A 24,531-nucleotide genomic window follows, 5' to 3' on the forward strand; every position below is an offset into this window, starting at 1 on the left:
TGACTGAGTCACCCAAGCACCCCTTGAGTATGGTTTCATGACCTCCTAATTTATTTAAAAAACAAAACAAAACAAAACAAAAAAACAACCTTGGCAGAATGAGGAAGAACAAGAGAAGGGAGAACACTCACCTTTGTGACTTTTCTATTCCAAGGGCTAGCTCACTGCTGTGTAAGGAAAACTTCTGAATGAGGAAATGGAGGCTCAAACACTTCTCCAAGGTCATATGTATTGAAGGAAAGGCAAAAGCAGGGTATGAACTCATTCTCTACAACCCTGAAGTACCCTGGTGTCCTTCCATAATAAGTGGCATTTCAATTTCAAAATAACATTTACCTGATTACATAATTTACATAATCCTTACGTCCATTACTCCTATGGTTTGACCCTTAAAAAAAAAAAAGTTATTTTGTGTTTGTACTTAGAGCAATTCCAATTTCCTGAGTGCATCTTTCTGGATGACATGAAACAGGTTTTCATCTATCCTATTAAGCTCATAGGGACAGCACAATTCATTGTTAACAGCTAACCAAGCAGGTCATCCTCAGCTGATAACCACAGACACCATGATAAATACTATAAACAAGCCCAAACACAGTCTATAACATGGAATGAAGACTTGAAATAAAGCCATCAAAATTTTAGGCTTCTATCCTTTAAAAGATTCTTCTACTTATGGGGAGGAGTTTATGTCAGGGAAAGGTAAATTCTAAAATAAAACCCGACCTACACCTTGAGAGAGAAAACAGGCACACAAAGAAAAATCTATCACTGGGCCACAGTTAGATTTCATCACAATCTACGCTGTTCCTGCATACAAGACATAGCTGTATGTCTCTCCCAGCCAAGACAATCAAGATGATGAAACTTTTCCAGCCTACTATCTTCCATTTCCTACAAAAGTTGCCAAATGGCAGGGAAATTTTCCAAACTATAATTTCCTCTGCAGGGAAGTCTTATGATAGGCTTCCAAAATACCGTAAATCAGTGCAAACCAACTGCATGTCCTCGGCCCCAAAGGACTAAAAAGGAAAGTCACTCAACAGCTCTCACACACCAAAGTTTGAAACCTAAGCTGTAACCAAGTTTCCCAAATTACATGAAGTATCCCATCAGGAAACAGCTTTTTAACAAACAAAGTAGAAAAGAGAATCCATGGCACTTTATAAGGCCAATCACTGACATAAAATATTTGTTAGAGTTAAGCAAACACACATAAATATTTTCTGTCTGTGGGTCATGCTCAAAAAACATCGGAAAGCCACCATATTACAGATGTACAAGTGGTGAGAAATGTAAAGAGAAAATAAGAAAGTGAAAACATGTCACCCATTGAAGCGGTGGAATGATAAAAAGGCTACAAATTCACAGCATAGCAATATTCTCAGCGTTTCTGCTGTGGCCTTCCAAAACGAAGACAGAGGGCAGCTACCGCATATTCTGAAGCTCTAACCCCCAATATGACCATATTTGGAGATAGGGCCTTGAACAAGTAATTAAGGTTAAGCAAGGTCATAAAGGTGGCATCTGGATCTGAGAGGACTAATGCCCTCTTAAAAAGAGGAAATGGGCACCTGGGTGGCAGAGTTGGTTAACATCTCACTCTTGGTTTCCTTGGCTTCAGCTCAGGTCATGGTCTCCGGGGGTGAGATAAGTCCCGAGCTGGGGACTGTGCTCAGCATGGAGTCTGCTTAGAGTTTCTTTCCCTCTCCCTCTGCTCCTACCCCCAGTGCATGCTCTAAAAAATAAACTGAAGAAGAGAAGAGGAGGAGGAGGAAGAGACACCAGGAAGGCCCCATGTGAGGATACAGGGAGAAGACGATCGTCTGCAAGACAAGGAGAGGGGCTTCAGGAGAAACCACCCTTGCCAGCACCTGGATTGCACACTTCCAGCCTCCAGAACAGGGAGCAAATCAGTGTTGATTTAAGCCACCCTGTCTGTGGTATTTTTGTTATGGCAGCTCTAGAAGGCCAATAGAGCCATTTAAAACCAAAATTTATAGGAACACTGTGGATTTTAACAGAAATCCAACTGGCAAAATTATACCCTGTTTTATTAAGGCAAAACAAGATTTCTATTGCTTCAGAAAAAGGCTTCTATTTCCTAAGAAAATCAAAGTTCAGAGGATCTTAAATATTACCCATACAAAAAGTCAAATCAGACTTGCAAATGCTTATGCAAAACTAAAACACAGTCCTAGAAACTCCAATTAACCACACAACTACCAGGAATGGTAATTTCTAAATTACTAACTCTAAGGCAGAACAGGCAGAGGTAGTAGACACAGGCCGTTTTTTGAATTCTTGGCATGTGTCCAGGCATTTTGTTAGACAGGTCATACACTTGATATTGTTTATCTTAATAAAAACAGCACAAAGTAGGTGGTATTATTTTCTGGGTATGAAAACTTAGGGCAGAGAAGAGCCAAGCCCCAGGCCAGTTCTCCTGGCTGCTAAGGCCTTGCTCTATCCTCACAGTGGAGATGGGAGCCTAGGGAGCTGGGCAGGCAGCTCCCAAGAGCTGAGTCACTTTCAAGCTCACACACACAGCAGGTATTCGCCAAGGTTTCCCCCAGAGGTATTTTCAGGAAATAAAACAAGTAGCTCGTTGTCTATACCTACAGCTTCTGCACGAACACAGCCATAAATAACTTGAGCCAAGCTTCAGTTTTTAAAAGCAACTGTTTCTCTCTGCTTGATAACTACTCAACTAAATTAAGGGCCTTCTCTAGCTAACCTAAATCCTAATTTACAATGAATGGACATTCCATGTGTGTAGTTAGGATCTGATTCTTTGACACAGCACATTTCTCCTCCATCCAAACACTCCATGTCAACCACCAAATGCCTGGCCTGAAAGCCCTACAGACCACAAAGGGACTCATTAAAAGCAACACTGCCAAGGCAGTGTCATTTCTAAATTTCACACAACACTCATCCTAGACAGAAAAACTCAGAAGCAAAGAATCTGAGCAAAAAGTCACAGATGAGCAGGCGAGAGGGTTGAACCAGAGCCTTTCATTTTCAGACACCATACACTCTTCACGTGGATACGCTAACATCAGACCCGTGCCTAGAGCAGTATCCCCACATGAACCAATATCACATCATCACAACTGACCATATTTTTACCCATGGACATCTCACTATATTGTTTAAGAAATTAAATGTTATACCTTTTTTCCCTAATTTCCTTGGCCTTTCCTGAATTCAAATTAAGATACTGAGTCCCTAAAAGTACTTGCCGTAAGTGAAAAAATCAACCTTCCTGACACTGAAAGTAAAATGGATTTTCAATTTATAATTATAACAGTCATTAAAATGTCCTTGTCTTAGTGCCATTAGAAACACTGCTCAGAATTAGAAACAAAGGTGTAGGAAAATCTGTTAACCAAAAGGAAAAAAAAAAAAATCAATAGACACAGAACCAGAAAGGACACAGATAAAATAATCAGCAGACAAGAACATAAAACAGCTATCATAAACATACTCCAAAGTTTTCAAAAAGTAGAGGAAAGCATGAGGATAATGAGAGAACCAAACTGAAGATACAGAAAAAGATCCAAACCAAACTTGTAGGGATGGAGAAACAGTGTCTGAACTCAGAAATAGACTGGATGGGATTAAAACTAGGGAATTTGGACACAGTGATTAAAAACTAAAATGAAAAGCAGAAAAAAAAGGATTAACAACAAGATAAATAACAGAACATCAGTAAGCCCTGGAACAGCAGCAAGCAGACTACTAATTAGAGTCCTGGGATAAAGGGGAGGGGTGCCAGGCAAGAAACAGAACAGAAAAAATATGTATATATTTGAAGAAATAGCTAAATTTTTTTCATGTTTGATGAACACTATAAACGCACAGGTCCAAGAATCTCAAAAAACTCCAAGCAGAAAAAGCATCAAGAGAAATCACATAAATGCACATCTAATCAAACTGCTGAAAGCCAGTGATGAAGGAAAAAGACGATAATTATAGAGCAACAAAGAATGAGAGATTTGTCAGAAGCAATGCAAGGCAGAAGACAAAGAACAGTTTTAAAAGTATTAATAGAAAAAAGCTAATTTACGGGTACTTGAAGAAAAGGAGTGAATTCCTGTATAACTTGGGAATAATAAAACCTTCCTAAGCATGCCTCAAAATCATCAAGTATAAAAGAAAGGCATTCTGAATCCCACTACATTAAAAAGCCTTTGCAAGGTAAGCACACCAAAAGCAAAGCCACCAAAGGGCATGACAAACTGGAAAAAGATTTTTTTTTATTTTCAGACAAAGGCCTAATATTCCTAATGCTTAGACAGTGTCTAAAAACTGAGGGGAAGAAAAGAACCACCCAATAAAAAGAAGAAGCAAAGGGTAAGAACAAGGAGTTTCTGAAAACAGCCCTAAACATGAAAGATGCTCGACTTCCTCATAATATAAGGAGAGCAAACAAGAACCACTGCAGAAACACCTATGACATTGGTGGAAATGCCCAAGTTTGACAACAGATCCAATGACGAATCTGGGGAAACAGGTACTTTCATCCACTGCTGACGTCAATTTTGTCCAACGGTACAAACCCAATGGAGGAAGGGACATTTAGTGATATCTAACAAAGGTTCATATTCATTTACTAGAGATGGGATTGCAGGATGGAAAGGGTAACCTACCCCAATGATTCTGCAGCATACACGCAAAATTATTTAACCACCAGGTTATTCACTGAGGCATGGCCAGGGATGAAGACACCACAAACGTCCATCAGTAGAGAACAGGTTGAATAAATTATGGTACTCAGTTCTATGTAATGAAAGACAAAACAAAACAAAGAAGATAATCTCAACTCTGATATGGAATGATTTCTAGGCTGTGGTCTACGTGAACAAAGCAAGGCACAGAAGAGAATATATGTGACCTTTATAAAAGGAGGGTGTGAGAATGTAGAGGATATTTGTAAAACAAAACAGCAGAAAGCTCAGCTAACAAAAAAGAGAGGTTTCCCTGTGGCAGAGGGAAAGGGACAGGGAGGGGATAGCAATCAAAGGCTTCTCTACACAGACCTTGTCTATAGATTTTATAGGTCTGATTCAGGCATTACAAAAGAGTTTTCCTTTTTTTAAAAAAGTTAAATCAATAAGGGGAAAAAAGCAATACTTGAGTAAATGGATAGACTTTTCAGGTTACAAAATGATTACACATAGAAAACAGCTATTTTAAACAATGTTGACTATACATCCATAGTTAAATATATTCTAAGGCTAAACAAAGCTGCCAAAACTTAAATTTCACTCAGTACTCTTATTACTAATATTGACATCATTTAGATATAATATGTATGTGGATATGTGAGATAGTTAATTATGTGAATATTGTTAGAAACCAAGATTTTCAGTGTTCAAGAGAAAAACATAAAATCAAAGCTGTTATAACTATATAGTTTTACAGTTGAATTAGAAAGTTCATGTGTGAATCACTAAATTCTACCCCTGAAATGAATATTACACTATGTTTACTAGCTAGAATTTACATTAAAATCTTGAAGCATAACAAAAAAGTTAATATGAACTCATGACTTACTTTTTTTTTTTTTGTAACACACACTCCTTAGCTCATACTTCCTGAGAAGCCTTACAAGCAGTGAAAACCCAGTAACAATGACTGTGCCCTTACACGCCATTCTCCACTAAAAGGAACCAGTGCTACTGGAGAAATAGTGGATGCAGACAGGAGGTAGGAAATGCATAAGGTGAACGTTCCACATCTCACTGGCCAGAGAGCAGGGAAGCACTCAAAGGTGACTGGCAGCAGGACCAAGTGCCAGAAGCCAGAGGAAAGTGCTGAGGGGCAGAGGACGGCACAAGCCCAGTAACATAAAGGACCAAAATTAACAGACACACACTAGATCTATAACAACTGGCTCACCGTACAATACTTCCAACTTCCCATACTTTGAAAAACTTCATGATAAAATACTGGGAGAAGTACTTGAAATTTTAAGACAATGCTAAAAAGGGACAGGGAGGGAAGAGAAAGAAAAAAAAAAAAACAAAAACAATTCACTTGTCACCACTGCCTATCACCAGGGCACCAACTCCTCACACTAACAAGAGGCAATGAAAGGACCAACGTCAGCATTCCCGTCCTCCCTTTTCTAAACGTTCCATGTCTCAAGGTCACCAAGTAGTCCTAGTTAAGTTCACGTTCTCCTATACAGTCAAGCCCAAGCTCACAGCTATACAACAACACATCAAATTGGGGTGGGAGGGTGGTAAGAAATCACAACCTTGTGATATGTAGAGGAAAAAGTTAATAGGGCATCAATAGGGCAGGGTTTAAAATGGGGCAAACCACTAGAGGAAAGGTTGATGGGGAAGAAGGCAATTAAAAGCGGCCTCCTGAACTCATTAACTAACCCAAGCATGACTAGGACACTCAGGGGAACTGGGCCTGCTGAGAGGACACGGTATAAAAGACATGGACCCCCCATCAAGTATTTTTTTTAAGAAAACATTAAACCTGAATTTAACTGACCATTTGTAAGTATCTTCCAGTTTGGGAGACAAAGAACTAAGAAAGGAGCTGAGCCACACTTTGAGGAAAGAAACAGAAACATAATGCACAGGATATTCTATGTAAAAAAAAAAAAAAAAAAAAAAACTGGCCGAATTTCTTCACCAAGTCGATCACTTGGGGGGACAAAAAGTTAGGCGGGAGAGGGGGAATGGAGGATTTCCTGACTAAAGGAGACAAAAGAGACACAGCCGCCAAATGAGGTGTGTGGCCCTTGTTGAATGTGGATTAGAACCACCCAGATCGGGCCCCTGGGTGGCTCAGTCCCTTAGCATCTGCTTTGGCTCGGGTCATGATCTCAGGGTCCTGGGATGGCATCCCACATCGAGCTCCTTACTCAGCAGGTAGCCTGCTTCTCCCTCTGCCTGCCACTCTCCTTGCTTCTCCTCTCTGGCTCTGAAAGAGAAATACATAAAATCCTTAAATAAATAAATCAGTGGGTGAGAAGAAGGCACAGAGAATAAGAGATAACACAAAGTAGGCAAAACCATGATCCCAAGGCATCTGCTTCCTGATCCCAACACGTGGGCCTGGAAGACGCAATTACACTGTCCTCACTACTTTGGGGTAGGTCTGAAAATCTTCCTAACAAAAAACACTTTAAGAGCCCTTATTAACAAAACTTGGATAAACTGACCTCCACACCTAGGAAGAATACTCTGTAAAAGACTTCGGAAAAATTTACGAAAGCAGAGCAAGAAACGAGGATGAAGGATTTCATGTTCCCTGCATTTTCCTTATTATTTTTTCGATCAGGAGGACTCCCAGTCCCAGGCAACTCAGACGCATCAGGTTCTAGCAGAGGTCCCAGAAGCCAGGGCAGCAGCAAGCCCTGAAGTGAGCCCACTGGGCCGCAGGCAGCTTCAGTAGCCTGAAAGCCACATGAAGGGAGCAGGACGACAGACACAGGCTGGCAAGGCCTGCAGGAGAAGGGCTCCCAGCACCAAAGTGAGTCCAGAGCCTACTGCTCTCACAGTCTGCCTTCACTTTTGTTCAGTAAGAAACCATGAATTAAAAGTCATTTGCCAAAGTCATCTTAGTTGGAAACCCATGCCTCAGTCAGTCTCCCCACATCTACTAAAACGGAAAGGATAAAACCAGACGCCTGCCAATATCCCCTCCGGCTGGTTTTTTCATTCCAACAGGTCGTGCTCTGTGCAGATGTTAGGCAACGTGAAGGAAGCCAGAGAAACGTCAGATTCCCAGCTTCAAGCCTTTAGATTTTATCCAGGTCACACTTATTCCGATGTAGGTCAAATAACAAATCAGGATTTAGGTAAGGAAAGACTTCATGTGGAAGAACTGTCTCAAGAGGGAGACAGGCGGCCTGTTGCAACAGAGGGCGGGGGCTTTGGCTACCTGGAGAACACAGACCCTGGGGCCTACAAGTATCTACCCTGGTTCAAAAGTGTCTTTTAAACAGCACTTTGACCTTCAAATTTAAAAGTTACATGTAGGCGTTGCCTGCTTTTTAAAATAATTAGAAGCAACATCCCTAATGGATGAACATCTTCGGGGAGTTTAATTCTTTGAGCATAAGCAAAATTGTCTAAAACAGTAGGAGCCTGGTGACACACACTCGCCGACTGAAAAGAAGCATTAGCCACGGCATGCCTCAGCCATTTCCAAGTGAAAAATCCCACACGGAAAATGCCAGCTAGTGCTATTCAAGGAAATCCCAAGCAACTAAAGGCAAACCCGCCAACTCACATTGAGTGGCCTCAGAGTGTGCACCCAGAAACAATTCTAACTTTCCTCCCGCAGGGCTGCCTCCCAGTCTTTCCTTGAAGTGCACAGTGAGTTCTGTTTTGGAAAAATATCTGGCTGGCACTGGCACAAAGTTCACCAAGACACTAATCTGATCCACCCTGGAACATTTCCTCCCATAATAAAATTCTCTCTCCAAAGACAAAGCGAACAGTGGTGCAGAACAGGAGAAACTAAAAATGCCAGCCGTGGTCAAGGGCAGAGATAAGAAAGGAATCAAAGAACACTCTGAGAACATTCTAGAAGGACCTGTGCCTGAGCCACTGGTGAGGCACTCCTGACGCAAGATGTGGTCCTGGCAAGTTACAAAGCAACTTATGCCTTGCTTCCTCCCTCTCTGAAGTCAGTAACTGTGCCTACCTATACGTTGTTGAGGGGAACAAACGAGGAAAGTTTGGGCAAAAGGAAAATAATTTTTAAGCTGGAAAGCCTAACTCCTGTGAGTCTCAATTTTTAAAAAAATATACGCCACACATTTTCATTAGCAGAACAACTACAGTTTCCTATAATGACCTTGGAAATTTCAAAACCGTGTATTTTTTTCATATTCCAAGTTGAAAATACTAAGTTTTTTTTCGAACTACATATTTACTCCCTCCCAAGATACAGGTATGCCTCTGCCCATCCAGGCAGGTATCTCCCTCAGATCTGCTTGAAATTCTCTGCACTCTACTGGTGTAAGGCAGTATCATGGCGTCGTCCTGCTCACCTACTTACTTTCTCCTGGTTTTCCTGCTCTCCCTCATTTCTCTCAAAACCATGGGACAAGACCTTGCTAAGAAGGTGAAAACTTTGCACTTATCTTGTCACAAACAGTCACAAAAGTAGTAGGGCACTCTGGAGTTCAAATTCAGATCTGTGAAGACATGAGCATTATTAAAAGATGGTCTGTACAAAGATTTGAAGAGTTTCTCAGAAAGTTCCTGCTCTCCTGGCCATGTTCCATCCTATCTCTTAGCAAGGCAATCAAGTCCTCTTTCAGTAACCAGAAAAGACAATCCACCCCATAGCTCAATTAATCAATGTTAAAAGGAGTCTAATTCTTACATCATCAGTTTAACTCCTGGAACGAGTGACGCAGACAATCCAGGGTTTCCTGGGTTTCCTCTACTTCCCAGAAACAAGGCAAAGACAGTAACTAACTCAGTGTTCAGGGTCACGGTAAAGAATACCATATGTCAGCAACACAGCAACAGCACAGAGAGTCACCTACCAAGAGGTACATGCAATGACAGATCAGTAACTCACAGCCTGGGCTTTTCAACTGCGGAACAAAGCACAGGCTGAGACATCAGAAGAGAAACCCCAGCAAAGTCTCCTTGCTCCTCCAGGGCCCCCAAGAGGCCCTCATGTCTAGGTGTCAATGCCATCAGAAGCTGACCTACCCCAGGCTCTCCTCACTCCGCTCTTCCCTCCTCTCCCGACCCAGACCAGGAACTGGCTCCTGGGATATGACTCTCCTGATCCCAAACACCATGGCCTTGATTTCTTCTCTGTGCTGATCATTATATCCGATTTTAATGGGAAAGTCCCCATGCAATAGGTTAACGCAGCCTTAAAAAGTCAGATCCATAGAGACAGGAAGCAGAATGGGGTCTGCCAGGGGCCAGCAAGGAACAGGGACATTGGGCACAACTTCAGTTTGTGCAAGTGAAAAACCCCTGGAGCGGGTTGTGGTGATGGTTGCACAACAGTGTGAATGTACTTAATGCCACTGAACTATACACTTAAAAATGGAGAAGATGGCGAATGTTAGGTTATATATATTTTACCTCAATGAAAAATGGTTTAGGGTTTTTTTTATTTGTTTTTTAAAGAGAGCAAGACCCCTGTTTAGCAAGTTTTTCTACTGCTCAATGGTCCTGGCCCCTAGTTACAGAGCTCCTGACCCAGGGCCTCGCCCAGCATGGAATATCCCGGCCCTGGCTTCTCAGAAAGGGCCCAGAGGTCTTACTGGCGATTGCATGCCCCACCTCCCATGCCTTATGGACAGGAGACTTAAGTGCTGAGCCCGTTACCTTCTTTGACTAACAGACTACTTACTCACCCCCAAAGCAGGAGTCCATACTTGACTGCTCTGGCTTATTTGCAGGCCTACTATTTGCGGAATACCACACCCTATCCCGGGCCCTGGAGGGTTAGTGGTGGGCAGGACCCCGAGAGAACTTTTTATCTTCATTAGAGGGCAGACCCAAAAGAAAAAAAAAAAAAGTGAAGTGACAGCAGTGTAACTGCTGGAAGGGCTCCACCAGCAGAGTGGGGGAAGCAGTTGGAGGGGTGTCTAGGCAGGGGTGGGGTCTCTTGGAGGGGGTATCTGAGGGCCAACTGAAAAGTAGGACACAGCCCTCCACACCCTTCTCTTACACAAGTCCTCACCACACTCACCGTGCATCTTTTAGCGACTGAGGACAGTGAGGTTTATAAAGCTTTTAGATTCCTCGGTCCATGTAAGTCAAAAAATAATAGTGACTTATCCTTATCCCCTTCTGACCACAATCATCCACAGATCCGCTGCCAGGTAGTAGTCTCACACAGGGGATTATCGACCTAGCTCTTCCACCTCTGCTTAAAAACAAGCAGGAAAAAAAAAAGGGAAGAAGAAAAAGAAAATTCTTCTCAAAAGCTCTCCTACAGTCTCCGTGCACTGCCGTGCAAAAATCAAATGAAGATATAAATCATTCTTGCGTGCCACTCTTCCTGTTCCTGCCCACGTCCTGGTGCCGCCCAGGCCCTTCCTACAGTTCTTGTTTTTGCTTTATCAGAAACTTAAAACCCTGGGCAGGGATCCTTTCTCAATGCTCAAGACACAATAAAATATTAAATATGGTGAGTCAATATCACAGTGCAGGATGCCTAAGTAACTCCCAGGAGAGGCCTAAGTATCTCCATCAGTACCACAAGCCCAGGATACAAATACCCTCCCTGTCCTCTCTTCCCCAACCCAAGAGAAGCAGCACTGGAAAGAACCACCGCTCACACAGGGGACTTTCCGTGGCTAATACAGCAGAACATGAAGCATCCTAGACCTGCCACGGCTCGGGGCCAAGGCAAACCCTCAGCCAAGTAGAAACTAAAGGAAGCAGATCCTGGCTCAAGAGAAAGAACATTCGAGGAATTCAACCTGCTCAGGACTGCCAGGGTGGGGCGGGGCAGGGGGCGAAGGGGGTAGGGAGAGTGTAAGCTGCTGCAACCTTTATGGCACGCAGTTTGGCGATACATGGACAGATGGCCTTAGAAAGTACATCCCCGGCTGCTGCAGAACTTCCTTACTACATGCTGGTCAAGGGTCTTGCCGCCTCCTACTTTCCTAATCCTCATTCCAGCTCTACCTGCCACTTGCGGGTTGCTCTCTGGATTCCCCAGGGCCCTGTGAAGCCGGGTGGAGGGAGACCATCCTTCACACGCTCACTCACGAACCCCCGACACCAAGCATGAGTCTGGTACATGGCAGGCACCTAACATTTCACATGAATGGACTTTGGGAATTGAGAAGTATCCTGAAATATTTAAGTGTATGATTGTTCATTTAGGTTTTTAAAATACTGAAAAATCAGAACTAATTAAGCATCTAATAAGGGACTGGAAGAGTAAATTAGGCTACAGCCATAAGGTTGAGGGCTGTGCAGCCATAAATTCGCTGTGGTCTGAGATGCTCCATGAACCCCGAGTGCTACTCTAGATCCTCCCCCTGCCCCAGCCACACAGATTCAGGAACTGAGCAGGGTCCCCACTCTGAAGACTCCCCAGAAACCAATCTAGTGAGGAGACAAAACTCTTGATGTTCACATCAAAAGCCCCAAAGCCAGAGCAAGACCCACTGTCTGGCCTAGGGCAAAGTGATAGGAGAGAAACCAGAGAGAAACTGGAGAAAGGAACAGGGGCTTGCTCTCTCACACCCCATATCCAACCCAGCAGCACACCTGTCCTCTCCACTCTGTCCCCAAAATACTAGTCCAACAGTCCTCCTATGCTGGTGCAAATGCCACAGGGTCAGTCTTAGAGGACCATGTCCAAGCATGAGTGGGGTGCAGAGGAAGAGCACAGCAACCAAACCAACACCTGGCAGCAAAAGGGGAGAAACAAAGGAGCACAAGGTGTTCCAAAGACAGGGACTATGTCCTAGAAGGAAAATGGAAGCCTCAAGGAGGAAAGGGAAATTCTCATAAATGCTTCATGCGGTAAGACAGCAAGAACGTGAACTCAGGAAAGTGAGAGTTCCAAGATGAGAAAATTAAAAAACAGAGAAAAGGGAGAGGAGACACCCAAGAAAATGATAGAAACACAGCCAAATGAGGGACGCGTGGGTGGCTCAGTCAGTTGAGGATCCGACTCTTGATTTCAGCTCAGGTCATGACCTTGGGGTCCTGAGATCGAGCCCCACATTGGGCTCCGCGCTCAGCATGGAATCTGCTTGAGATGCTCTCTCTCCTTCTGCCCCTGCTCACGTGCTCTCTCCCTCTCTAAATAAATTAAGTTAAAACACAGCTGAATGAGTAAGTTAAAGCAATGAAGTGTGGGATACATGGCTGAAAACAGAATTATTCACTCAGAAAAGGATTATGAACAGCATGCAAGATGCTAGTTGAAGAGACAGATAAAAACAAGAATGAAGGGGCACCTGGGTGGCTCAGTGGGTTAAAGCTTCTGCCTTCAGTTCAGGTCATGATCCCAGGGTCCTGGGATCAAGCCCCATATCAGGCTCTCTGCTCAGCAGGGAGGCTGCTTCCTCCTCTCTCTGCCTGCCTCTCTGCCTACTTGTGATCTGTCAAATAAGAAAATAAGATCTTTAAAAAAAAAAAAACAATAATGAAAAGTAGACAAGTTATCCAATAGAAAGAATCTGAGGTAGGGATTCCAATAAGTGGAACATTAAACACATTTTTAAAAAAATACACATAGAAAATAAGAAAATTTCCTGAAGTGATTAAAGAAATCAATCTGTATACTGAAAGAGCACACTGAATTCCAAAAAAATTTAACACAATGTGCTCAAAGCACTAACAGATCACAACCAAGTTACTAAACTACTTAACCTCAGAGATACAGATAGTTATAGGCACGAAGAGCACATCACCCATAAGGGGCTAAAAAGGAGGAGAAAGAAAAAAAAAAAACAGCCTGAGATTTCTCCCATTGTCTTGTTAAATACAGGAAGACCCTAGAGTAATGGCCACTATGCTCTAGAAGGCCAGAGACTATCACACCCAGCCAAGGTGTTACTCAAGTCCAAAAGCAAGGGACACATCCTTGTAAATGTGAGACATTACTGGGAGAAGAAAACAGGAATCTAGGCAATCAAGACATTAGCCAAAATTGGGTGCCTGTGTGGCTCAGTCAGTTGGGCATCGACCCATCCGACTCTTGATCTCAGCTCAGGTCTTGATCTCAGGGTTGTAAGTTCAAGCCCCATGTTGGGCTTCACATTGGGCATGGAGTCTACTTAAAGAGAGAGAGAGAGAGAGAGAGAGAGAAGCCAAAATTAAAGATTCTGTATTAGGAAAACCATACCTGAGTAAAAGCATTAGATCCATTTAAATAGAGGACAGAGCCAAAAAAATGATGGACAGCATGGTGACAGAATGAAAAGTACAACATGAAGTTAATAACACATTTTTAAATGAGAAACTGGAGAGGAAGGGGGAAGAAAAAGAATGCTGGCATCCTTGTCCTCTCAACTGGGGAGTGAAAGCAAATGGTCAGAATTGCAATACTGCTTTAAAAAGCCACAATCCTAACCCTGTGATGCTTTCACAAATCTCTTCCCTTAACCTTCCATGAACCTTTTAGAAAATAAGCTCTCGTGTTAAGGAAACATTTATTTTTGAACTTTAACATTTCTCTGGTTTTACTTCAGCTTCTGGTATACTGAGATCAAGTAAAAATGTAATACTTTTGTTACAAAATAGCATGGTCAACTATTAGCACTGTAATTATTTTATTACAAAATAGCAGGCTGCATTTTTACAAAGGTACTTCTGTCTTCAAAACAATCATCATCCCTGCCCTAAAAGCAGTATAAAGTGTGCGATGAGGTGAACCCAGGGTGACCAGAGGTTAACGTTGGGTGGCTAGGATGTGGGGTGAGACACATTCTCTTCTTTGTATTTGTCAAGTGTTGATGGATCATATCGAATGTGCACCGTTTTTATGATTTTATACAAATACAGAAGGATTCATCTTAACTAGAACAAAACACAACAGACTGGGGGAAAAATACCAAGATATTAGCAGTGCTTAGAATTGGATGGTGGATATGCTAAAAATTTTCTTCTCTGTCTTTACATTTTTCCAGGAAAAAAAAATTGATGTTAAAGAATGTGCAGTAATGGAAATATATGGTACCTAGTAAATTGTTAAGAGAAAAAACAAAATTAGAAGTCCCTATGTATATTAGCCCATGTACACAGAAGAATGATCAGCACTGGTAGAGGGGTATGGAAATTTCCTTGTCCTTCTCTCTTACCAGCTTAGCTTCTGGAAGGTGAACATTTATGACTTGAGTAGTTAAAAAGACGCATCTTATTTTTGTTTTTGAATAGAAAGGGCTCCTCAGATGCAACGATTCCCAGCCCCCAAGACGCTGGTGTAGCAGGTAGACCATTAGATCGTGTAGGAGGACTGAAACCCCAGATGAAGAGGGTGAGGGGATTTTGAAATTCCCATGGGGCACAGCAGTCCAGTGATGCAGCATAAATGTGGGACAAGGAGGGTAAAGACTGCCCTGAGTCAGACACAGCCCTCAGATGCTTCCCCTGTCCCATTACCACAGGTGTACACACCCAGGAAGATGTTTGTTAGGTCAGAAACAAAATTAAGGGAAAAAGGGCTCCATTCATACTTAATGAGATCGAGCATCCGGGAATAACACACCACGCAGAAGCCTGGCATGCCGAAGCTAAGGTGCCCAAGCATGTAGTCTTTATGTGCTTTTGATGGCTGGAAAAAAAAAAAAAGAAAAAGAAAAAGAAAAAAAGAGCTCATAAAAGCAGATGAGTTACTAAAAGGAGTTACCTTCAAGCTTCACCAACATGCAGATACTCAGCATGCTTAGACCGTAAGGTTTGGAATATTCCAACCGGAACAAAACTCACCAGTGGCTATGGCCCAGTAAACGTCTGATCCACTCAGTAACTCACCACATGCTATGGGAGAATAAACCTGGGACCCAGGCACCTGAAGCAGAATTCGAAATGGAGCGACCCGTGCATTGGAGTCCAGCACTGCATCCAGAGCGCCTACCAGGCGACCTTCAAAAGAAAAAAGAAAGGGCACCTCTGAGCATGGGGACCAACTAGCTGCCTACTTCCTGCAAACAGTTCAGTTGGCCTCTAGACTCAACACTGGAAGGCAGCAGGCTTGGGTCAAGTTCTTCAACTCAGCTCTGAGGAGCCCGAGCTCCATGAGGCCCAGGGCTCGGGCTGCCTAGTACCAGTCACCCAACATCTGAAACAGGGCCTGACATTAACAGGCCCTCAGTACAGATTTGCATTATCCAATGACCAGAGGGAACAAGGGGCCCTAGACAAGTCATCTAACCTGCCGGCTTTCCTCAGCGTCTCCATTACAGAGGCAACATGTCTCCGTATGGAAGAGCTGGGATCTGTAGTCAGAATGCCTGACTCAAGTCCCAGCTCTCCAATTTTCAAGTTGTGTGACCTTGGGCAAGTTACTTAACCTCTCTGTGCCTTGGTCTCCTTTGTAAAAGGGAATAATCACAGTATACCTACCTCTAGGGTAATTGTGAGAATTAATACATGCAACATTCAAAAGGTCTTAGACTATTTATTGCCTGGGTGTAAGAAGTACCGTTATTATTATATCATCATCTCAAAGGTAGATGATAATCCTTGCCTACTCCAGAAGGGGACTGTGAGAAGCAAATAATAAACTGAATCCTTCACAGACCATAAAGCATACAAAGTAAAGGTTTATCATTCTGTTGTAATGAATATCATCATGAATCCACAGCAAACACAGAAACACACACCCTCACACACCAGGTGGCAGACAATTTTGTACTGTCCCACTGTTCGTAAAGAGTGTTTGCCAAGCTTCTGCACTGTAAAGTTACTCCTTTTTCCCTTTGTAATTAACAAGTATTCTGTGAAGTACTCTGAAACTATGTTCCTCATTAAATTTTCAACTCATTTATTTCTATCAATATGGTTTCGTGTTTTCCTACTTTATCCAGTCTAGTATTACGATTATTTTGATGTTCACATGGTCTCTAACTTGGCCAGTGGAAGCCTCTTCAAGCTGGTTTCTGTGTCCTTTGGACATGTCCCCATTACTCCTTCTACTCTCTGGCATGGTCAAATAATCCCAGTTCATCCTGTTTTTTTTTTCCTGCTCTAGCCCTGGAATCAGCCATTTCTCCAAGAAGCCCTGCTTCATTCAGTGAAGAATAGTATTTAAAAGCCAAGATCTGGGAGCCACGTACATTTACTGCTCTGGGGGTGCTTGCTCACAGAACCCTCAGTGGACAGAGATGCATGGATATGCATATATGTATGGGTATATGTGTGTTTACATATGTATACACAAGTACACATTAACAATTTTATCTTTATGCTGATTTTATACTTAAAAACAGAGTTCAGGGGCGCCTGGGTGGCTCAGTTGGTTAAACGACTGCCTTCAGCTCAGGTCATGATCCTGGAGTCCTAGGATCGAGTCCCACATCGGGCTCCCAGCTCCACGGGGAGTCTGCTTCTCCCTCTGACCTTCTCCTCGCTCATGCTCTCTCTGTCTGTCTCTCTCTCTCAAATAAATAAATTAAAATATTAAAAAAAAACAAAAACAAAAACGGAGTTCACACCAGTTCCTCCAATGGCGATCGCATACCACGTTGTTCCAGTTTCCTTCCACATTTGCAACTCTCTTCTCCAACACTGGGGAACCCGGCTTCCATTATCCTTAATGTATTTACTTATCTGATCCATCCTCCTGTTGCTCCAACGTCCCCTTTCTGACAGATGCCCTTTTCACCCTGTTCAGGCTCTGACTGTCCACCTACCCCACCCATACAATCACCTTAACCTGTCCTAATTAATGGCTTGAGGGAAAGAAGGAAAGGTACATGAGTTTTTTTATAGCAATTATTCCTTACGCTGCTCAGAATTTTTGCCCCCTTACTGGTTTGCACTTGACTTACAGATAATTGAGAGGGGCTGAAAGCTGTCAGGTGGATTAAGGGGCTGTTACTTTAACACAGAACCAGCACAGCTGCTTAGGGAAGCTATAGTGATTAAAAGCAGGGGGTGGGGGGGGCGGGGGTATACAGTTAAAGATGCATTTGTACAAGACTGATAGAACATGTTTGTCTGTCAAAGCCTGGAGGGGGGGCGTGAGTGATAGGGAAGTGGAGGGACACTAGAAAGGTGCTAAAAAAACCCCCACCCATCCCACATGCAGACTTAGCACTTCCCAGTTTAAGAGATCAGTTGTAAAATCCGCATCTAGTTTGCTAATAAGACAAACCTGAGCAACAGAAGAAGGAAGTGAGAAGGGTGGGAAATAACAGCCTGAACACAGCACCAAAGCAATCTTCTTGATCTGAGTGATTTTTTTCTCTTCAAGACCCAGGAGTTTTTGCAGTGATCAGGATGTCTTATACCAACACAACCAACTTGGTACCGTACCGAACTTCAGGGGTGGGAAGGTGGGGAGGACAGCAATGAAGTGAAAAAGGGACATCTAGCTTCAGCTCTACCCTGTAAAGAATTTGAAGTCCTCATGCCCGTCATAACAAGAAGTGAGCAAACTAGCAATCAGAGGCCTTTCTGGGACCCATCAGAGAACTAAGGTCACAGGTCAAAATCATAACCCAGAAATCTGGGGAGAATGGACAGTCCAAAGTCACAGCCAAGATCTGCTCACCTGAAGGAAAAGCCACTGGGGCCATAATGTGGTAGGAACACTTCAGGGGTGGTTTTGACAAACTGCTGGGGGCTGAGTATGGACTAGCAGGACAGTCAGAAACTCCTGATGGCCACGGTCATAGGGGGCCCCAAACCCACAGAGTTTTTACCACTAGGTCCTCATTACGAAGAGCCGGGAAAAACCCCCACACGTGCACCCAGGGAACCAAGAGTCCTCACGGTGCAGTAAGCTCAGAGCATTCTCCATAACACAGGCCTGCTCTCCACGGGAAAGACTTTTCCAGAACCTCACCCCAGCTGGGCAAAGGGTGTTTCTCTGACTCCAACCTGCTCCTATCTCCCAGTCTCATCTAAGTGGGGGTGTGGGGGAGGGAGGCATCCAAGAAACACTATTAAGGACACATCCCAGGAACACAGACCCACTGAAAGACCAAGATTCTCTAAGATTTACAGGGCACTTCTCTTCCCTGTACTTTACCACCTTATCAATAGAGTCCGGCCTAACAGCTGGAAAGAGCTGAAAGACTCAGAGTCCATGTGAGGAGTTTGAGTTTTTCAGGTTTGTTTTTTTAAGTAAGTTCTATGCCCAATGTGAGGCTTGAACTCATGACTCTGAGATCAAGAGTCCTATGCTCTGGGGCCCCTTGGTGGCTCAGCCAGTTAAGTGTAGACTCCTAGTTTCCGTTCAGGTCATGATCTTGGGGTCATGAGATGGAACGCCCCCTTAAGCTCCATGCTCAGTGTGGAGTCTGCTGAAGAGGTTCTCCCTCTCCCTGCTGGAACACACGTGTGCACTCTCTCCAGCTTCCCGCCAATAAATTAATTAAATCTTTTTTAAAAAGTCACATGCTCTAACAAATAGCATGGAGGACAAGGGGAGATGGAGAGGAGAAGGGAGTTGAGGGAAATTGGAAGGGGAGGTGAACCATGAGAGACTATGGACTCTGAAAAACGATCTGAGAATTTTGAAGGGGTAGGGGGTGGGAGGTTGGGGGCACCAGGTGGTGGGTATTGTAGAGGGCACGGATTGCATGGAGCACTGGGTGTGGTGCAAAAATAATGAATACTGTTATGCTGAAAAAAATTAAAAAATTCAAAGATAAAAAAAAAAAAAAAAAAAGTCACATGCTCTACCGACAGAGCTAGCCAGGCACCCTGCAGTTCATTCTTAAAGAAGCCCAAAGACAGAGAGACCAAAGCAAGGACACCTGAGGAATCGGAGAACCTCAGGCACCTGTTACTGCCCCCCCCCCCCAAGCACAGCCCAAGTCCTGATCAGAAGCCCAAAAAACTCACACTAAGGCACCATTTCTTCAGTTCTTAGCAATCCACACATCCTGTCCAGAAACAACTACAAAGCATGCTGAGCCCGTCTGAAGAGACGAAGCCAACACCAGCGAACGAGCCTGGAGCACGAAGCGGAAGAGATGCCTGGCCGGTACTCCCAGAACCAGCCAAGTCATTAAAAACATGCCTGACAAATGGTCACAGCCAAGATGACAGCTGTAAGAGAAGTGGTATCCTCAGAGGGACCCTGGAGCAGAAGAAGGCTGGCAAACCTGAATAAAACACGGGCTTCGGTGAGCCATCACTGTGCTGATTTTCTACTGCTGCTCCGACAATAACACAAGAGCTTGAAACAAAACAAATTTATTACTTCACTGTTCTGTAGGTCGGAGGTGCGATACAGATCTCACTGAGCTAGAATCATGGTGTCAACAGGTACATTCCTTTCGGAGTCTCAAGGTAAGAACCGCTTTGCTTCCCTTTTCCAGTTCCAAGCGGCCCCTTCCTCCATCTTCAAAGCCGGCAACACTAGGATGAGTTCCTCCTCCAGTTTTAAAAACACTTGTGATCATATTGAACCGACCACCCCTATATTAAGATCTGCTGATTAGTAACCCAACTAATTCTACCTGCACCCTTAATTCCCCTTTGCCATGGAGCCTAACACAGGCTTGAATCTGTTCTGCCTACCACGATAACCCATCAATATCAGTTCATTCATTGTATCAAATATACCTCACTAATACGTCAATAACAGGAGAAACTCCCTATACTACCTTCACAATGTTTCTGTAAAGCTTAAAACTGTTCTAAAAAACAGAGTTTAGTGGGGCACCTGGATGGCTCAGTCGGTTAAGCGTCTGCCTTCAGCTCAGGTCATGATCTCAGGGTCCTGGGATGGAACCCCGCTTTAGGCTCCCTGCTCAGAGGATAGTCTCCTCCTCCTCCCTCTGTGCGCGCGCTCTTTCTCTCTCTCTCTCTCTCTCTCTCTCTCTCATTTTTAAAATAGTTTAGATTTTTTTTAAAAAAGCAACAAGGAGAGTCAGGCCAGTCAGCATCCTCCTGCAGACATAGGCTCTCCACATCTGCGCAAAGGCAGACTGCTCTGCTCCTTCGGGAACTGCAGGAATAGACGGGCTCTGAATCTGAGGTCACCCAGAGCACCAAAGAGAAGCCAACCACAGCACAAGCACAAGAGAAGTAGCAGACAGGGGCCAAGATGGCAGAGAGGACACACGAGCAGGAGGCAGGTCAGCGAGAGTTCTCAGCAGGAAAACCAAAATGAGAAATGAAAAAGCAGGAAGAAAAAAGTACCCTTAAATTTCTGCTGAATGGTGAAGGAGAAAGGTTAGCGTGGCAAAGAAATCATTCAAAGTCAGGAGAAAATAGGGTAAGATGTCCATACATTTCAAATGGAGCAGAAAGAAAAAAAAAATATATATATACACACACATATATACATATACATATATATATACACATGTCCATAAAGCAAATACATGGCAAAATGTTTACACATAGCTCCTAACAACGGTGTACACAGCCCTACTTACTTGTCTTTTTATAAGGAAGCTGAAGCTAACTCACACGGATGCCTTTGAGGAAATATAGATTTGCCAAGCTCAGGCTCATTAAAAAGAACAACTATTGAGGTTGTACATAATGTCCACTTTCTCTTAACCCTTTAGCCACCTTTGGAGTGAGGGATGGAGCTGCTAAGGCTCTGAGCCATAGGAACCCCTGGCCCTGGCCAGCTCCATCCCCAAAGCAGATCTCCTCTCCCCATCTAGGGCTGTGTAAGACAGAGTAACGATGATTTTCAGAAATGCTCCATCCTCTACAAACCCACACTTCGAACTCCATTCAGACTGACTTGGCTCTCCCAAGCCCCAGCTGGTGAAGTCTTCACTCTGTCTCTGCGAATGAATCCCCCCCAAATGCAGGGCAGCCCCCATGGAGCACTCTGGTCTGTCTTCTGCGGCAGCTCCATATGGTTTGTCTGGCTCTACAGGAAAACCCTCCTGGCGGCTCGCAAGTGCAACTCTCCTATTTTTATGCTATTAGAATAACAACTCTGGCTGAGATAGATGTCGAATGACAAGTTTTATAATTAGGGCCCAAAAGGGGCCTATGAATAATTTGCTTCTAAGTGATAATGCTGCGGTCATTCCTTCTGGCTGAATCTCGTGCACATGGGTGGTACCAAGTTTAAGACGAAAGGGCAGCTACTGACATGGGACACACAGCGACACTTGGAGAAGCCTGCCCACTGCCTGCGATGGTCTGTACAACCTCTGTGCTGGGCCTGGGCCTTAACCACAGGCGGCAGGGACAAAGTACCCTGCTCCTACCAGCAAGAGCACCCTCGCGTAGTAAAACTCATTTAAAACACAGCAACACCCAAGCCTCCATGGAAAGCATCTTACGGAAAGTCAAAAAACAGAAAACGGTCTATTTTTGCCCCCTGCAGTGAAAAAGAGCAAATTCCTCCTAATGGTGTTGGGCTTAGAAGAGACCTCGGCAGCCCCATGACAAAAGAATTCTTTTACTCCAAGAAAGAGCTTCTCATCATTACACAGAAGCCATCAATGTGACAGCACCGCCACCACCTGTGGCTTCAGCACCATAATCCAGGTGGGAAACTAATCTGGTCTAGAGCTCTGGCTTCATGTTCAGTTTGGCTGCTATCGCTGTTTTGGAGACTTAGGGAAGAAAGCAAAGAAAGACTCAGAATAAAGGAAAAAACTTTTATTTGTGAAAAGTAATAAATAACCTAAAAGATCCCATGAAATTCTCTCTACTATCTTCAAAAAAAGAAGATAAATGTTGGGATATTTGCATTCTCAACAAGAGAGCTCTACCTATTCTAAGTAAAATTCATAATCCAAATTACTAGCTCCAAGTGTTTGTTTTTTTTTTACAAAGCGTTTTATATAATTCAATATACCTCTTACTGTGTGTTCTGTATGATTCCCGCTATTTTCAGAGTTTGGTCCACTGGTGGGCCAAGCCACAGGGTGAGTCATGCGGGAAGCTCTAGCACCGGACCCCGGATGAGCTCGTCTTTATAACTAAGTGGCTAACGCAGCAGCCATGTGCCCATCCCAGCGACCGGGTGAGCCGGCCAAATCCACATGAGTCTGGGAAAGGTCAGGTCCAGAGAGGAGAGCGTCAAGGGCACCACGAGGGAGGGATTCTGGCCCTGGCTCTAGAGAACAGGACGGACAGCCCCCAAGCCCCACCTGTATGTTGCATCCCAGATACACAATGACCCTTTGCCTTCTCAGGAAAAGAGAGGATGGCGGTACGGTGGCAACCTCTCATCAGCCAGAAGGAATTACAATGCAGACTGACTGTCCTGTTCACGCTGGACTCAAGGGAGAAAGAATTCTTTCTGCCTTCATGCAAGGACTGTGAAACTTCTTCACTGGGAACAGAGTTTCAGTTTTTCAAGATGAAAAGAGCTCTGGAGACAGACAGTGGCCATGGTTACATAACAATGTGAGCTGTACACTCACTGGATTGTCACTTAAAAACAGTTGAGGGGCACCTGGGTGGCTCAATCAGTTAAGCATCTGACTCTGGATTTCAGCTCAGGTCATGATCTCAGGGTGTGAGATCGAGCTCCGCACAGAGTCTACTTAAGATTCTGTTTCCCTCTGCCCCTCCCCCCATTTTCTCTCTCTCGCTCTCTCAAATAAATAAAAATCTTAAAAAAAAAAAAAAAAAGACTGTTGAGATGACTGGTGTTATGTGTATTTTACCACTATTTTTTTTTAAAAGCATGATAATTCCAATGGTCAAATGTCCACAGCTGGGCTCCTAAAATAAATACAAAAACAACTTATCCCAACTCCATTCCCCAAGTGATGAATCATAAATGCATTTGAACATAAATGTGCTATGGGTCGACACTCCTGAACCCTGACACATTCTTCTAGTGGCTCCATAAATAATCCTTGGATGGGGACCAAGCTGCCTGCTTTGGCTCAGACCAAACATAAGGATCCTGTCATAGTGAACCTCCGAGAGGGGTGATGTAATGCTCAAAGTGCATGACAACAGGAATCCTGCACAAAACACCATCATGACAGCCAGTTCCAAACACAGGGACTGCCCTGCCTTAACGGACACATGTTGCTATGGGTATAATGAACACTATTTCGAAAATTCCCCAGCATTTCCATCCACTTGGCCCACATTTATGTGGTCTTCCGGCATGATGGTTATGTAAAGCAATTAGGATCAAATTCTTATGGTGCAGGAATGATTCAAGGCTATAAAATGAAAGGTAAGAGGCAAAAAAATAATAATCAACAAAGAGGTGGACATTAAGAACTGATACCATCTCCAAATGAAATGCTCACCACCAAGAGCATCTGGGAAGAAAATGAAAGGTCAGAGGCAAAACAAACAAACAAACAAGAATCAACAAAGAGGTTGACCTTAAGACCTGATACCATCACCAAAGGAAATGTTGGCCACCAGAGGCATCTGGGAAGAATGAATGCCTGCTCCACCTCTATACTTCCAAGCCCACCACAATTCAGGGTTGTTCAGATCTCTTCCCTCGACACTGACATGTCATTTTCGGCCCTTCCCAAAGGCTATAGAACCATCCTGAAGGTTCTAGCCCAATGCTAACCTGCCCTTCCCATTCTGTTCAGCCCTTTTCAGATAACTGTCACCCTTTCTTTTTGACATACAAAAAGGTAAACATAATTAATATATGAATTTGAAGATAAGTACACACCCATGAAACCATCACCACAGTCTATGCCATAAACATGTCCATCACCTCCAAAAGCTTCCTCCCACCGTCTTATTAATATATAACATTGTGATAAGAACATTTAACATAAGATCTACCCTCTTAGCAAACATTTAAGTACAAAAGATTGTTAACTACAGGCATTATGCTATAAAGTGGATCCCTAAGACAGGTTTATCTTGTATAACTGAAACTTGGTACCACCTGACTCATTCCTCCCCATTCTCTGCACCCCCTAGCCCCTGGCAACCACCATTCCATTCTCTGCTT

General features: G+C 43.7%; 1 protein-coding gene and 1 long non-coding RNA gene across 8 annotated transcripts in view; both read right to left on the reverse strand.

Moving 5' to 3' along the window:
* TBC1D8 (TBC1 domain family member 8) overlaps positions 1-24,531 on the reverse strand; it is a 103,668-nt gene that overhangs the window by 44,728 nt on the left and 34,409 nt on the right. For 3 of the 7 annotated variants that reach the window (XM_047743989.1, XM_047743984.1, XM_047743983.1), the window contains exon 2: positions 15,414-15,569. The exons of 1 other annotated variant lie outside the window; for it this stretch is intronic. In XM_047743989.1, the coding sequence (XP_047599945.1) occupies positions 15,414-15,569 (156 nt within the window). Of the gene's footprint in view, positions 1-4,655; positions 4,690-15,413; positions 15,570-24,531 lie in introns of those variants that run through there. 3 more of the 7 variants (XM_047743987.1, XM_047743986.1, XM_047743990.1) reach the window with 2 other exon arrangements.
* LOC125108329 (uncharacterized) lies at positions 10,036-12,368 on the reverse strand. The gene is made up of 3 exons (XR_007129873.1): positions 12,141-12,368; positions 10,883-10,887; positions 10,036-10,364 (listed from the first exon to the last, which is right to left on the reverse strand). It is a non-coding gene; the product is annotated as an uncharacterized LOC125108329 (long non-coding RNA).

The sequence above is a fragment of the Lutra lutra genome, chromosome 9 (assembly GCF_902655055.1).
Source record: "Lutra lutra chromosome 9, mLutLut1.2, whole genome shotgun sequence".
In the NCBI taxonomy this organism is placed as follows: domain Eukaryota; kingdom Metazoa; phylum Chordata; class Mammalia; order Carnivora; family Mustelidae; genus Lutra; species Lutra lutra.